General features: G+C 41.8%; 1 protein-coding gene across 3 annotated transcripts in view; it reads left to right on the plus strand.

Moving 5' to 3' along the window:
• The window catches only part of LOC135493652 (glycine receptor subunit alpha-1-like), a 98,039-nt gene extending 82,477 nt beyond the window's left edge, over positions 1–15,562 (plus strand). For 2 of the 3 annotated variants that reach the window (XM_064781141.1, XM_064781142.1), the window contains exons 5-9: positions 4,434–4,654; positions 5,435–5,517; positions 8,850–8,990; positions 12,256–12,620; positions 13,331–15,562. In XM_064781141.1, the coding sequence (XP_064637211.1) occupies positions 4,434–4,654; positions 5,435–5,517; positions 8,850–8,990; positions 12,256–12,620; positions 13,331–13,621 (1,101 nt within the window). In that variant the 3' untranslated portion in view covers positions 13,622–15,562. Of the gene's footprint in view, positions 1–4,433; positions 4,655–5,434; positions 5,518–5,552; positions 5,636–8,849; positions 8,991–12,255; positions 12,621–13,330 lie in introns of all 3 variants that reach the window. The other variant, XM_064781143.1, reaches the window with a different exon arrangement.
• Positions 15,563–15,765: the final 203 nt, after the last annotated feature.

The following is a 15,765-nucleotide window of genomic DNA, read 5'->3' on the forward strand; positions in this document are numbered from 1 at the left end:
ACTACTTACAACGAGATCAACACTGTACTGGACGACAGGTGCTACTGAATCTTATTCTTATGTTTTCTGAACGGATACCTCGTGCATGTGTGTATAGGCCATTGTCGGTGCGTCGTTAAAGCATAAAGAACCAAAGTCATATTCTGTCCACGCCGCAACCAAAGTAGCACACCTCTTACCTAGAAATCGACTGGCCTTTGAACAGTTGCCATCCTCTCGAGTCATTGGGGGTGATAATCCCCCGATAAGCGCTGATATTTACTTTGATATGACGCCTGTCGATAATCAGGTTGGGGTTTTAGTCGCTGATACCGCCAGATAATTACATGGTGTAAGCTCTTCAGTCAAATATCCTATCTATTTGTGATCAATATCATCAAAGGGCAGGCGCACTGAGATTTAAATGACAAGTTTGAGCATTGGACCCCCGAGAACAACACGACCCGAGCTAGTCAACGCCCTGGTGGACTGCAGTGTGGGGAATCATCAAGCTTCCTGGCCACGGTGTCCTGGCATGAGGCGTCTGGTTTATTTTCCCAACTGCGCGCTTTTTGTGCACAGGTTGATGTGGCGAAGGGGTACATGTACTTTCAACGTGTAATGTATTGGAACAATTGGTAAAAAAAGAGGTGGATAATATCCAACTGAAACAACAGTCGATTGAGTTTGCTGATGTAAAATCACTGACCCGTGTGACCCGATGGACGGACAGAAATAAAGCTAAAGATGACGCAGGGGTTTCAGATTTGCTTGTGGGTTGTGGGCCATAAATTTATTATCACCCCTCCACCCTCCACCTTATGCATTGCTAAGAAGGCTTAGAAATCTTAGGTATCGCCAAGCTTTACCTTGCGTACGTTTTGGACTGTGCGATTAACGAAATCGTGATTTACCTTTGCTCCTTTACCAGAATACGATGTATATTTCACGTCGATAAGATGTGAATGATGGTTATTTGTGACAATAAAAGACCTACATCATATATCATCTACAGTGTGAATAGCACTGGAGTACGATGGACCAGTTGATAGAAAACCCCATGTGGCGTGAAACACAATACGATTATGGGCGAAAGAGTGGGACAGTGGAGACATTATGGCACGTAGGATGGCCAATGATTGGTCATCAGACTTCGGTATATTGAGTGTGGAGTGCACTCCAGTGCTTATTGTCAACCGGTCCCGGTGCAAATTAATGATATTTCTTTGTTTCGGCCGCATCGCAGTTTTTTTATTTGATGTATGGTCGTCGTATGCTATTTTGGACAAAGAGACTTTATTTCTTCCCGGGATGCTTTGACGGGAATTGTGGCGCCTCGCAACCAGTATCACCTGAAGCAAAATAATCTGTCGAGACATGGTGTAACTGCTTGCATTCAGTTCCATTATTGGCATTATCTTCGGGGATAGTGGCCCGTCTAATCAGTCGAGGTAAGAAATGAAGCCATTTTGTTTTGTGACATCATCACCCCTCATCACGTGACATGGAACTCATCCGGAGGAAGTCACATGACCTGTGATAGCAACCTCGTTTTCTGGTAAAGAAAGAGTCTACTAAATACTATCTAGATCGAGTGCCATAATGATAAATTATCTCGGTCAATGGTGGACATTCTTCTTTTTCCAGGCGTTCCCATGACGAAATCACCAGTCATCCTAACCTATATATTCGTCATTTCCTATGCTAAAAACATGACTTCGCTAACATTCAAATGGTTAAATATCCCAGTCCACTGCGACGATGGAACCAGAATTACCCCAGGGCCATTCATAGAGGTATTCTGGTGCTGGTCGCGGCAGCGTTATAGGCTACTTCCCCCGAAGGTGTTCCAACCACGCTGGACACCCGCGGTCATTGTTGGCGTGTCAATCAGACTCTCATCTGCTAGGCTGCGATATCGTTCGAGGAATTCTCCTGGATTATTGCCTGTCAGGCTCATAGCTTCATCTCGGCCGACCTCAACGTTTCATATTGCTTATTCTGGCTCGTTCTGGCGACGAAGTACATGCATATGAGGTGATGCGAAATCAAAGGAGCGTGGATTGAGTCGGCTATCGCCTCCACATGTCTATTCTACATGTAGCTTGAATCTTGGTGTTATCCTACACTGATACATGTACGTATATCTGTCTACACAATGGCAATGTTGCAATTTGTATTCAGCACGCATTTACGCAATTGGAAATTCTTCAATTCAATTTCAAATTTCACATTTTGAGGAACGGCATAGGCCTTTAAGTAACATGTCTTATGCTCGGATTTCGCGAATAACCGCGAATCACAACATCTCAAGATATTTTATTACTGGAAAATCCAAAACGAATTTCGTAATCCACCAAAATAAAAATCGTGAAGTTAAAAATTTTTAGTGATGGCTTGCAGCCTTACCAGCTTCTTACGACATCGACAGCTCATGTATCCGGTACTCCAAGATCCATTCCAAGGCCGCGCAAACATCCCCAATAACCAGTTGCCTGTGATACCTGTTTATCTCAGATATCCCAAGGATTCCTTCCATTCAAGCCAATCATACGGGTGATCTTCTTGACAAATTGGTGGCCGGGGATGTCTCCACGCGTAAGGCGAAAGACTCTTGTAAGATTAGCACGGAAGTCCACGTAAAGCCGACAAACCTCACTAGGGAGTCACGCAAGTTTACAATGACGTGATCGGTTAAAAAAAACTTGACTAGGCGTTATGCTCTGTGCAGATGCTTTTTTAATATCTCTAAACCGAATTTCTCTGCTATTGACCAAAAACGATTAATCAATCGATTCTTTAATCAATAGCCTTTGGATTGACTAAAAAGAGTTTTTCGTGACCTTTGTGAAGAAGTCGATTCTCGTCAGATTATCAAGGATATTCAGGTAAAACCGGCAAAGCTCACTGCTATGAACGCAGCGGAATTAATAATCTGATTTTACTATGGCGACATTTGATTTTTCGGCACACCTCGTGAATCTTACAGATCCGCCTATAAAAATACCGGTGGCGGCGTTCTCGCTCTGGCGCCATGCTTGGCAACCTGCCAACTTCATTGTGGTCGTCGGTGCAAACCCCGGGTAAAACCACGACTTGCCGCAGTGTTTGGGAGAGTGGCGAGGCCGGTCCACTGCGTCAGGAGTGTAAACGTTATCAACCTTCATACACAGCCGCTGTGTATGAAGGTTGCGGCCAATTTTGTGGAGCAGGTGGAAAATTTCCTTTTTGGAACTGTTTCAGTCGTGCAACCTGTTTTGCGCCTGGCTATCTTGCGGGCATTTCGTGAATGTCTTGTAACATAAAAATCTTCTCTTCGTGTCCTCTTGTTGAGCTAAATGCCACACTGCTGTACAAAATGCATATAAATCACACAGTAGGACTTTCCACGGGTTATCAGCGATTTTACCTCACAGCGAGGAGTCTCGTTGCTCTGGAAGATGTTCCTGAGCGATAAGGTTGTTATTTTTCACCAATCTCCCGCCCTGGAGCGCGCAAGATTAATTACGCGGCCGCTGCCAGCGCTGTGACCATCAGCCCCTTGTCATACGCATCTGGCAATCCATTAGCCCCGAGACTGTGGCGTGCGTTTTTATCTCGCATTTCTTCGAGCTACTTCAACCGAAGCTTACAATAGGAAAAGGGTGCATTTTACAATAAAAGGTGCCATATGTCACATGCAGATCTGGTTAAAAAAGACTAAGAAAATTTTAGTTTTTCACGTTTCAAGGCGTCTGTTGGCGTTCTTATCACGGTGGTGATTCAATTTTATATTTCGGTTACAAGCCACAATATTCACATGAAGATTCGCTGGAATGTTCATTTTGTCACGAGATTTTTAAAGGCATCAAAGGTACCCTTTTCAGATATTTTTCCGCCTCAGTTTCACCAGCTTCAAATGACTCCGGCGAACTAAATAACCCTAGAAAGTATTTTTCAGAGTCCCGAAAGCCATCAGGGTTCTTAATTTTACAGTAAACAACATTACGGGGTGGATATTTAAAGCTTTTTTTCAAAGGTCAAAAACCTTTATATCGATGAGTGCAGCCGCGGTATAATGCATGTACATTCAATCACCACCGTGTTTATTAAGAGGATCAAGAAAGCCATACGTGTTTTTTTTCTGCTGAAAACGAAAGGGTTTGCATCCAACTTTAATTCGTCGATTCCTTTGCTGATTTAGCCTCGATGGAATGTTTCTGCTGCGACGAACAACTACCTGCCGTTAGAAGAAAAAATACAGGCTAATGACTAGGCTAATGCCTAATCTGGATGAGACATACACGGAGTCTTTATGAAAATGTTTCTGAGATACTGCGTGATGGTGATTCTAATGCTCTTATATCTTCCGGTTCTCCATGACTACGGTATTGACAAGTACTTTAAGAGAGAAGAATCCTATGATCTGCCGATGAGAATGGCGATTGTCATGTCCTTATTTTCATATTTTCCAGGACTACGGTATTGACATGTACTTTGACCAAGAATGGCAGGACGTCCGTCTGGCCCACAACTGGACCACAGGAAGAATAACGCTAGATCATGACATTGCTCGAAAACTTTGGCAGCCCGACACATATTTTCTTAATGCAAAACACGGCCACACACATGACCTCATGGTATCGAATGAATGTGCTTTCCTTTTACCAAACGGTACAGTTAGATACAGTAAACGGTAAGTTGTTTGACATAGGTTAACGTAAAGGGCTATGGACCTACCTCCACATAAACGTTTCAGTGCCGCGTTGCACATACATTAGTGAGTTTTAGCAAATCCTCCGAAAAGCCAACGCGAGCGCCTATCCCCATGTTCGACTTCGTTATCAGGAACTTGAACAATGAGACAGGCGTTGGCGTTGGCATTTCGGGGGCTATTTGTCAGCATTCTCCTCGCGCATGACCGAAACTCTATTTCTGGACGACGTGGTTCTGTCTCTGCTTTAATTGACCGCCATATTCAAAATTGTTTAACTTTAAACAACACGTATTTTTGTAATTTTATCCCCACGGAGAGTACGAATCGACATGTATGACGGAGACCTGTTTCAATCAAATTACACTGTGAGAATGTGGTGCATGATGTACAGTGATTTTCCAACATGGATGCTAAGACTGACAGAGAGAATTATGTTTGAATATTATGTCTGTTTGGAGAATGAATAGTCAGTTGTTCGTAGGACGTCGTTTAAATGAGGGAAATTAATAAAAATCTAAAAAATCACATAAGAACATAAGAACATCTCCTAGGCCAACACATGGGTTCGAATGGGACAACCCGAGCCAATTACAAGCAATTAAACTCGAGACAGCTTATCAATACCCATCAAACAGTCTTAATCCACCCATAATTGGAAGTTTCCTTCAATCCACTATCTTACGGGCCAATCCTATCTCATCGGGTGAAAGACCCCGCGCCCATCCCTCCGTCTCTATAAAACTCTCACCTTCGTTTCAGAGTTTCGCTGGTGGTGGCGTGCACCATGAATCTAGTTTATTTTCCAATGGACGAGCAAGACTGCAGTCTCCTTCTTGGAAGTTGTGAGTTTTTTTGTAGAATCTCCTTCTCCTTTCAGAGTGTCTTTGGTGGTGGCGTGCACCATGAACCTACATTATTTCCCAATGGATGAGCAGCACTGTAGTCTTCTCTTGGGGAGCTGTGAGTTATGTCGTTGTTGTAATCATCTCACCAGTGAAAAAGGAGCATTGAGATGCAGTTTCATTTAAAGAACATTCCTTGGGTTGATATATCAACGCCAGCACAACGGCTTCTCAATGAAGCCATAATGCGATTCGTTTTTAGCGATACCATATACCAAAGTCCTTTTCTGCCTGAACTTTACAATTTAGCATGTTTGATAATCCCTGTTGGTTCCTGTTTTCAGATTTCTGTTGTGGCAATCTTTCACATTAAACAGACAATGGGTGATATGAATAAAGACCAGCAAATGCTTTTACTTCAATTTTGTACAGGAAGGTCTAGTGTAAATGTACATGGAGTTTTAGATAAAAGCATTTGCTAGTCTTTATTCATATCGCCCATTCTTTCCGACTCTTGCCGTGTATTAGTATGCCTTTATCTCAATATTCCCCCTTTAAGTTGCCCGCGCTGCATAGACAGTGGCGTAGGCAATTCTTAGCGGAGGCTGTTGAGTTAAAGGGACAATAATGGCTAGAGAAAACAATCACATGACACTGGTTTGATATCTTGGAATAGCATATACACCGTTTACATGGCTCATGTTGCCAACTTTACGTTGGAAAGCATTCAAACTCACATCCTCTTGAATTGAACCAATTAGCCATAAAATGTTGTGTAATCATTCCGTTGTATGATAATAACGAAAAACTTCGTCAATTCAATCTGTCTATCGAAATTTGATTGAACTGATTAGGTCATGTCTGTACATCATCATCGATGAACTGATTCATATCGACCACGCGCTAAAATTGGCATCACTGGTTGTCAGTCAGCCGGCATGGATCCCCGTTTTGCGAGTCGTCGTAAGTTCGGGCAACTGACTCCATCGAAAGTCCCCGATACTACTATACCATGGAGATACCACGGCCCCGAACGCGTGGTCGAATGTACAGCATTTTACACATATACATGTAATTAAAACAATGTGCGATATCTCGCTAAATCTTACCAATTGTCAAGTTGTGTCAAACCAGAGTCTTTCAAATAAATTGAAAGACTCTGGTCAAACTAATTGACAGAGCAAATTGGTAGTTCACCGTTGAAGTCAACAAGGCATGCACATATGATGCTTTTTTGCGCGAACTTATTCTAGAAAATAAACTGCTAGTAACTCGTAAGTTTAGCTGCGGGGGACACGATTTGGCCATGAAGGGCGCACGCGCAGTCGATTCTGCGTGTGTGAAGGGCGAAAGTCTCCGAAATGGCGACAACTCGCAAAACGGGGATCCGCGCCTGAGTGGTTATCACGAAGCCGCTCCTTGCTTGTCATGCTGTGATTGACCGTAACCAGCTTTTTTGTTCAAAAGTTCGATAATATCGGTTTGTTTAATTGACTTTTCGAATGTCAAATAAAATACAGGAAATTAATTTCATTCGGTCTGATGTCATAACTAATTAATTTGACCCGTGTTTATGATCTGATAACCACCAATTGTTAGATTTCACCGATAGATGAAGCACTAAATTAGCTCGAGTTAAATGAAAATTGATAATTTCGAATGTGTCTCGCGAACGTATTGAAGCAACGAAACTTTCCCCAGGGAAATTAATGTTTGAACTCAGTTGATCATGTCATTCTCTCAATTGTTTGGGTTAGAGCACCGTTTTTATTTCATTGCGTCGAAACTAATTTCTGTCTGAGTTAAATTGATTAAGTTGGTGGAGGAATTCTCTGTACAATAATTCAACTGCTTTGGTCCCTTTCGTGGGACCGCACTCTTAGGCCGGGCCAAATCCCAGAAGTTGTTTCTTTTGACAACATTTCGGGCAACGTAGAAATGATTTTAGCATGATGAATTAGGTGATTACATCACAAAATAAAAAAAGATCCAATAAAAATGCGTTACCCGGATATACATTTACTGACTTCGCTCACGAGAACATCCCAAATATACGAACTCCAGTTATTTTAGTTCAATAATAGCCTCCTTGGTGGTCAAAGTTGCTCTATTCAGTGCTGCCACCTCGCATATGATTCATGAACTAAAACTCTTCTATTCTCTTTTCGTGATAGGTAAGGTGCTTACTTCACATGAAACAAACGTTCCCGAAAAAATGGTTGCTCCTAAAATCGATATATTGACATTGGTTGCCTGAAAATCATTTCAACTGAAATAATTTTTAGTTCTCCTGTGTACATGTAGGTGTCACGATTGAAGAAAGCAGGTGCGGCCACCTAGGAATGAAATAATGAACTAAACTAACTGCTCTCGGCATTGGATATTCTGGTGATTAAATTCAGTATACTGTATCAGTATTCACTGCAATTGTTTTTTGTGGGAATTTCATAATCATCTGATGTTATCATCTAATTCATCATGGTTAAGTGTCCATGTACGAAGATACTTTTTGGAATTGGCGCACGGACTGCAAGTTCTCATAATGCTCTTCGAAACATGACAATATCATATGATAGGCCAGCACATGATATGAAGACGAGGGCAAAATTCCGTTGAGTCTTAAGGAATCCCGTAATAAGCCTAAATTACATTCTGTCTTGGAGAGCCTTCATTAATCATCCGTGGTGAAAATATTATCGCCATGATTCACGTCACGGAGATTTATTGCGCGAATCCTCTCGATAGCAAGCTTTGTTATCTAAAGAAAACTGACTCCCCTAATTGAAAAATGCTAACATCCCGTATTAATCAGTGGGTTTGTTGAGGATGGCAAATTCACCAATGATGGGCCATGTTTTATTTCTGGACGTATTTATTCAGATTAAAGGGACGAACAGGGCATGCGATATGCTGATTTTTCATGCAAAATTGGGCTCCAGCAGGACCCTGACATCTCCAAACATGATCTTTGAAAAATCGTTTGCAGTAAACGCTGTTACGAGAATGGAATATAATCGTCCAGCCTACTTGCAATTCGCAAGGCATATCACAACCTGCCTCACAACGACTCCAAAAATCATTATAAGAAATTAGCTTTAGCGTGATGGAAGACGAGGCGGCGTGTGGTGGCGAATAGGCACACTATTCTCGTGGCCAACTAAATCACACGCCCAATTTGTCCCTTTAAATAACCAGCTAATGCGGCGAGAAAGCATTCTTAGCAGAGCGTTATTCTAAAAAAACACGCCAAAATGTTTCCGCGGGAAGAATGTCATAACCGATCAGGATGCTACATTACATGTAATTTATTATCTCTCATCTCTTCTTGACAGACGGACACCCGGCAAGGGAGATTAGCTATGCCTTTATCGGAAACGACTCAACAACATTCGAAAAAAAATTAATACTTCCCGATTTTATATTGGATACCGACAACGTGGAACAGATACAACTGATGTGGGACTTCCCCGTCGGTACGTTGAGTATATTTTTGTTACATGTACGAATGTATGCACGAATTCATAAAGACTAGTCTTTATGACTTCTTGATGTAGGTGATGGATTTACGGACAAACAGAATGGTCAGAGAATAGAAAATGAGCGTATATCTGGTGGTTGATTGCATTCGTAACTAAATATTATTACTCTGTTTTTCCAATCGTCCATTTTTTTCATAACTAATCTACATGCACTCATAGAAATAAAGTTTTTGGGACTTGTGAAAAAACTTTTTGGCCAAGACAAATATGCACTCCAGATACGGAGGTTTTTCGGTAAAATGAATGATAAAAAAACCTCATGGCTTTTTATTCCTCCCCATCGAAGTTCGGCCTTACTGTCTTCGATTCCGGCGACACAATTTCGTCTCGATTGACATGTGGAGTTCGTCCTTTTTCGATCAACATTTGAGGAGTTTCCCGAAAAACAGTGGGAACTCCTCAAATAAAAGCTCCTAAGCCTTCTTTAGTTTTTATGAGTGCACTCAAAAAAACTTTAGGTTTTTCAAGAACTCGAAAGCCTTTTCCTGAAAAAAGGCGATAACCCCTCAAATAAAACCTTCTAAGCCTTTATTAGTCTTTATGAGTGAACTTAAACTCTGACAGCGACAAAATTCATCATCGGGGTTATGTCCCTGCCTTTTGAGATTCAAGGCCACGTTTGTAACCAATTGAACCACTTTAAAGCCCCGTCCAATAAGCAGAATCATTTGCAAAACGCCATAAAGCCGTCTTACCCAAAGTCTCCTCTATCCCCTTGGAACATCTTGGCGGGCTAATGTCATTGTACTTTCAACGGCGTTTGGCCATGAATTCGTGAGACTTTCAATTCGATTCGTCCTTGGAGTAAAGTCTATTACATGTACATATGCGTCAGGTTTGAGAACATAATCATTTGCGGTTCTGTAATAGGATTCGTCTTCAAATGCGAGCAACAATACTTGTCCCCCACGACCAAGATTCTGTCCAGTGTACGTACTATAACAATTTTTATCAGGGCATACTGGTTATGACTTTGTCCCCATGAAACCAGATAGAAGTTTATGAAAAGATACTAAGTATTTATAATCGGCTTACTGGACTTTGCGCAACGAAACGAAACGAGCGAAATGTGGGAGCGACCATTATGTTTTACCCCGGTACGTGATGACCCACACCCACCCAGGCAGCTGAGACACGTCTTGTTGGACATGCCTACCGATTTTTACTAAATAAAAGCATAACTTCACTTCACACTTTTCGGGGTTGAAAATGTACTCACGTACATGCCAAATTCGCACATGACCCGTTATTTCTCAAAGCTTGGAAGCTCAAATGTCTAAATGTAAAGTATGCGCGTCATGTATACTCTCAGCAAGCGAATAGTTGTAATCATCCGTTTCTGATACGAATCGTGTCCTGTATGGCCGTTACAAGCCGTTGTCTGAATATGATGTGAACCTGTTTACCGTTCAATGCTGCTCCCTGTGACGCTGTACCCGCAAATGTTCAATGAAAAAAATGTTGATAATGACTTACACGGCTTGTTCGCATCGTAAACATAGTGGTACCCGGGTTAACTGTCTTTGTTTGGCCTAATTTAACAACGATTACTCCCCATGTAACCATGATCTAGGATGGACAGGCTGTGTATTATGAATAGGAAAAGTCACCTAGGGACCGTTGCGTAGAATACTTTTTTGGCGAAATATTGCGCAAAGTCCAGTAAGCCTTTATAATCAAACAGTGCGGGGTCTCCCTCCGCGCAACCCAGTGATAAAAAGAATGATATACCATGTTCATGATTGCCAACGACGAAGGATAAGTGCTTTCCTCGGAGTACTTTCTGTGAAAGTGGTCGCTCGAGTCGGTCGAGTACCTCTCGATCAATGCCGAGTTGTTGGTCAAGATCCGTCCTGCCCACTATGTGAGTTGTTGGTGAAATATGAATGATCTCACCATAGTTATATACAAGTACCGCGATGGTCACCGTGACTGTATAGCGTGAGATACGGTACAACTAAAGTTTGAACCATGTTACGGAGAAATAATGTTTTTCAGGGTTTTATAATTCATGAAAACCACAACACCTTTTACATGTATGTACATAACTGATGACCCAATCCTCACGTTTTTTTGTGCCACCCGTTATCTGAATTACGTCAAGGGCATCCTTGATTACGGTCGTCCCCAGGACGCCGTGGTTGAAATCAACACAATTCTAGGATAGATTAATTCATTACGCAGTCCGCATGCCAGAGAGCAGGCCGATTGAGTCCCAGGATGCCATCCAAATACGTTTTGTAAAGAGAAAACGAACGCATTGGGACACGTTACGTTCCACCACTTTTTTCCGGCAACTGTACTCATATTTCTCCGCGGAGAAGCAAGATTGCCCAAGACGCAATTGTGACGGATACGGAAGAAGGGCGGCTCACCATATGACACTCGTTGACAATAAAAGAAAGACTTATCAACCTAGGGGATGAAAGCTGTGCTTTTAATCGGACGAAGAGGAGCTGTTGCCGCCAATGAGGCCAAGTTCGTCTCGATTCCGTCTAAGTTCTGAGTAGGTTGTGACTAATTGGTTTGCGAGTCCGCGGTCCCGAGATGCCCAGTTGATGGCCCAGAGAAAATGAGAACAATATCATGATGATACAAATCTGTGAGATGACCAATTTAACTTACACTATAAGGAATTAAGTCCTCGATATGACAATATGCGCATTCTGGATTAATTGTGATACGCACTTGATACCCAATTCATTTGGTGTGTTGATGGGATGAGTGTAGATATTGGAAAATGACACTTCATTACATGGATTGCTGGGTATGACCATTATAACAACAACATATTCTCAAAACTTGGGCCATTTGGTGAATAAAATTGACCTCATAAACATCGCACAGGTTCGATCCAACTTTGAGCTTTCTGCGACTGATTGCTAAATAGAGCTTGCAGCGCACCAGGCCGCCAACTCCGGTATCCAGAGGTGTTTTTGTCGCCACTTGTCTGAACACAAAAAACCCCAGTGAATGGGACTCGATTATCTTGCAAAAGCCTCCTATTGTTAGAAGTTGGTACCTTATAGTGCTGTATAAGGTGCGGTTGTCTTATTTCCACGTTCTAAGTCGTTATGTATTCTTGGTATTACTGATCATAAAATCCCTTGCTGGCCAACGTAATCCCACTGGCCAAGGTCAGCCCTGTGATGAATGTTTCGTTTTGATAATAAAAGCACTTTCTTTATTGTATTTCCAGGGAAATTCAGTTGTCTGGAGTTTATTTTCCATCTAAGAAGAGACTTTGGATACTATCTCATTCAGACTTACATCCCAAGTATGTTAGTGGTATTACTATCGTGGTTAAACTTCTGGTTAGATATTCAAGCGACCCCCGCCAGGATATCGGTGGGTTGTCTGACAGTGTTAACCCTGGCCACGCAGAGTTCGGGGGTGAATGCTCAGCTACCTCGGGTGTCTTACATCAAAGCCATTGATGTATGGATGTCTACGTGTATGGTGTTCGTGTTCGGGGCGCTGCTGGAGTTCGCTGTCGCCAGCGTGTTGGCGCGGAAAGATGCGACGAGAAGAGAGAATGCTGTGAGTTCTGTAAGTGTGGCCAAGGCAAGTATGCACCAGTTGAAAAATACCTTAAAGACTGGACTTATAGGCAGGAGCTGGGCGGTCAGATTGGCCGCCTTCAGGTCACTGGTAAAAGGGCCTGATTGCGCTTGAATCGGCGATTATTTTGTTCCTCATAAGCGAAAATTAATAGTTCAAAGCGTATACTGTGCGAGAGGCGAGACCACTACCGGCGACTTCGTGCACTTTACCACACCTACCTACCTGGGTATAGTATCCCTTAAAGTTGAACTTAATCGACAAAAATGCAAGATAAAGTATGACCGAGTTAGATGGGAAGACGGAATAGGGCTGCGTCGAAACATGGCTGTCTATCCACGCCGCGGCTAGGATTTTGTTACTGCCACCCTGGCTGATTTCATCATTATGTGACTCACCTCATTTTGTCACTCGCAAACTCTTTTTGACAAATGATTCTCAAAGTGAGATTATGTCCTAACCAAACTATGAGAAATAGAAGTGGCCGATGACGAACGAACTTGCTATCAGGTGTTTTCGTTGGTTGTTGTGGTTTTTGTTGGTTACTGTGGCGTTGACCAATCAGATTGTGTGTGTGTACTTTTTAAATACGTACAATCAGACGTCTCGTTGTATCTCATCTCGGCATCGCACCTTTTGAAAATCACATTGGCATGTACCAACTATAAGCAAATTAGGGCCTACTAATTGTTCCACCCTGTTTCCATTTTCAGCCAAATGACATCCCATTACGGACAATACGCAATTCCAGTCCAAAAACTATAGCAGCCGCGGAAAATATCAGTAGCAGGGAGTTTGACTGTAGCTGGAGACTCTTGCAAACTGCTGACGACCCTCCTGTGGTAAAAAAGCGCCCGAGACCGCGGCGAAAGCGGACAAGCGCATCGGAAAAAGTCGAAAATGCTTCAAGAATATTATTTCCATTATCTTTCTGTGTATTTAATGCTGTTTATTGGTTACATTACTGGTGTAGGTGGTTTTCGTCGGATAAGTGTAAATATTGAGCGCCATCGGGTCTAAATATTTATAATTTAAAGGCGCAGTCCATTCGTATAAGCTATTTGACATGATATCATTTTTTTCGAAATGCCTCCATGTACATTGTACATGTGTACATGTAGTTTTCCGCTACAAATCATGGATGATGAACACCCAGTGGCGGACATTCCTGTTAAAACGCTAAACACACTACAATTGTGTTTTGCTTTGAGGTTATTGCTGCACATGGGGTACGAGCAAAACCATTGTGGGTCATAGCAGTCATATATGAATAAACTGGGCCTTTAAATTGGGTCTTTGTAAATAGTGGATTCCATATTGAGAATTTTGAAAGTACAGAATAGGTGATATCAAAGCAGATGAAGTCATCTGTTTTAAATAACTAGTCAATTTTAAGTCATTTTTTGTGTGCGACAGTATTTCAGACCATCATTTCCCTATCATGGCTCTCATTTGGTTAGCTAACTTCTCCGTCAGTCGAGAGATTGTATTGGTTATATGTATTTATGCATAATAATGCCATTGGTCCTTTAAGAAGTGCTATCTTTCGTGATCTGATGAAGAAAATATCTTGGAATTGATATTCATTGGGAGTTGCCGAGGAATACATATCAGAAGTGTCGAAAAACTTGAGTTTTATAACACAGAACGATTAGATTACGCTAATAGCCACGGCATTATTTGATAGAAAGCCACTTTGGTACAAGATACAGGTCCAAAACAAAGTTTTGTTATAGGCGGGCCTCATAATCCCCAGCCCCACCCCACCCCCATGAGGAGCCAGGAACCAAACCCCTCTTATAGAATATCGCGACTCATTCGAGTTGAGTTTATTCTCTCTTGTTCCATACACTTTCTTGTCCCTGGCAAACTGGCTGTTAGTTAGAGATGCAGAAGACGGCCCGTCTGCCCAGCCTCGTTACTAGTTGCCCTAACTTGGGATAATTGATACACGTTCGACTGCAAATGGAAGCTGGTCATTGAAACGTGACAAAGGATAATGGGTCGTTAGTGAGTTATCTAGACGCATCTTAATATAACCTCCGGGAAATCAATGACTAGGGATCTTGTCACCTTTATAGATATCTACACTTTTTATTGCAAACTACTCAGCAATGTCTTTGTCCGTCTGCTGAACAATTTTTTGTTGTCAGAGAGCCATTTTACAAGATGTGATTATTTAGGCGGGTCGCTTATGTCATTTTGCAAAGGAAAACATCATGAGACGGCGTTCCTTCCCTCTTTTATTTACGCCTGTATGTACCTATTCTGTGCAGTCTTCGGCGGACGTCATAAAAAACATTACGAGAAATATGAGATGAGATTTCAGATTAGTTGGTCTTAGCCAATCAGGGGAACTTTTTCAAGCTATTAAGGGAGTTTCAGTTGTGTTGAGCCTGACCAATCAGGTTAATTCTTCAATTAATCTTCACTCATTTCCTCTTGCGGTACGAGAGGAGGTTTTTGATTAGTTGGTCTCAGCCAATCGGCTTATTTTCAGTTTTTTCCATTTGTTGGTTTTAGCCGGTCTCCCGGTCATCAGCCCTGCCACCGTCAAAAAAAATCGTCTGGTGAATCGATGTACACTTCCTTGGCAAAGATGGTTACGCGGGCAATCATCTCGATGAAAAATATGTAGAATTTTGAAGCAGGATCTGTACACTCTTAACATAAATTAGTAACAATATCTACATCATTCTGGTACATGTAGTTGCTAGTGCACCGACTATTAATGAAATTATTTGTTTTAACTATCGAAATGCATAAACGTATAGTAATTCATTACAACTACCAAGATTAGTTGTTTTAATATTTTAAGAGTGTGTAGGTTTTCCTTTACAAAATATATATAGAAAAATTCTATGATCCATCCCATCGATTTTGGTGCGGTTATTTTCATTATAGATTTATTTCGGGAAATTGTTGCCAGATTACCAATGACGTGTCTTAGCAAACCAAATTACTGATTACGTCACACTGTAGTTGATAATTTCGCTACAGATGTCACTAGTGGAGGCTTCGGACTCGCGATTAGACCTTATCAGCGATATGATTTCATTGGATCTTCGTTTGAAATCTGAATCATTTCCTTTCAATCATTTTAAGCGCAATATGGCAATTTCAATGTGTTATTCCCAACAGCCATAAA

Source organism: Lineus longissimus, chromosome 9, assembly GCF_910592395.1.
Source record: "Lineus longissimus chromosome 9, tnLinLong1.2, whole genome shotgun sequence".
Taxonomy (NCBI): Eukaryota; Metazoa; Nemertea; class Pilidiophora; order Heteronemertea; family Lineidae; genus Lineus; species Lineus longissimus.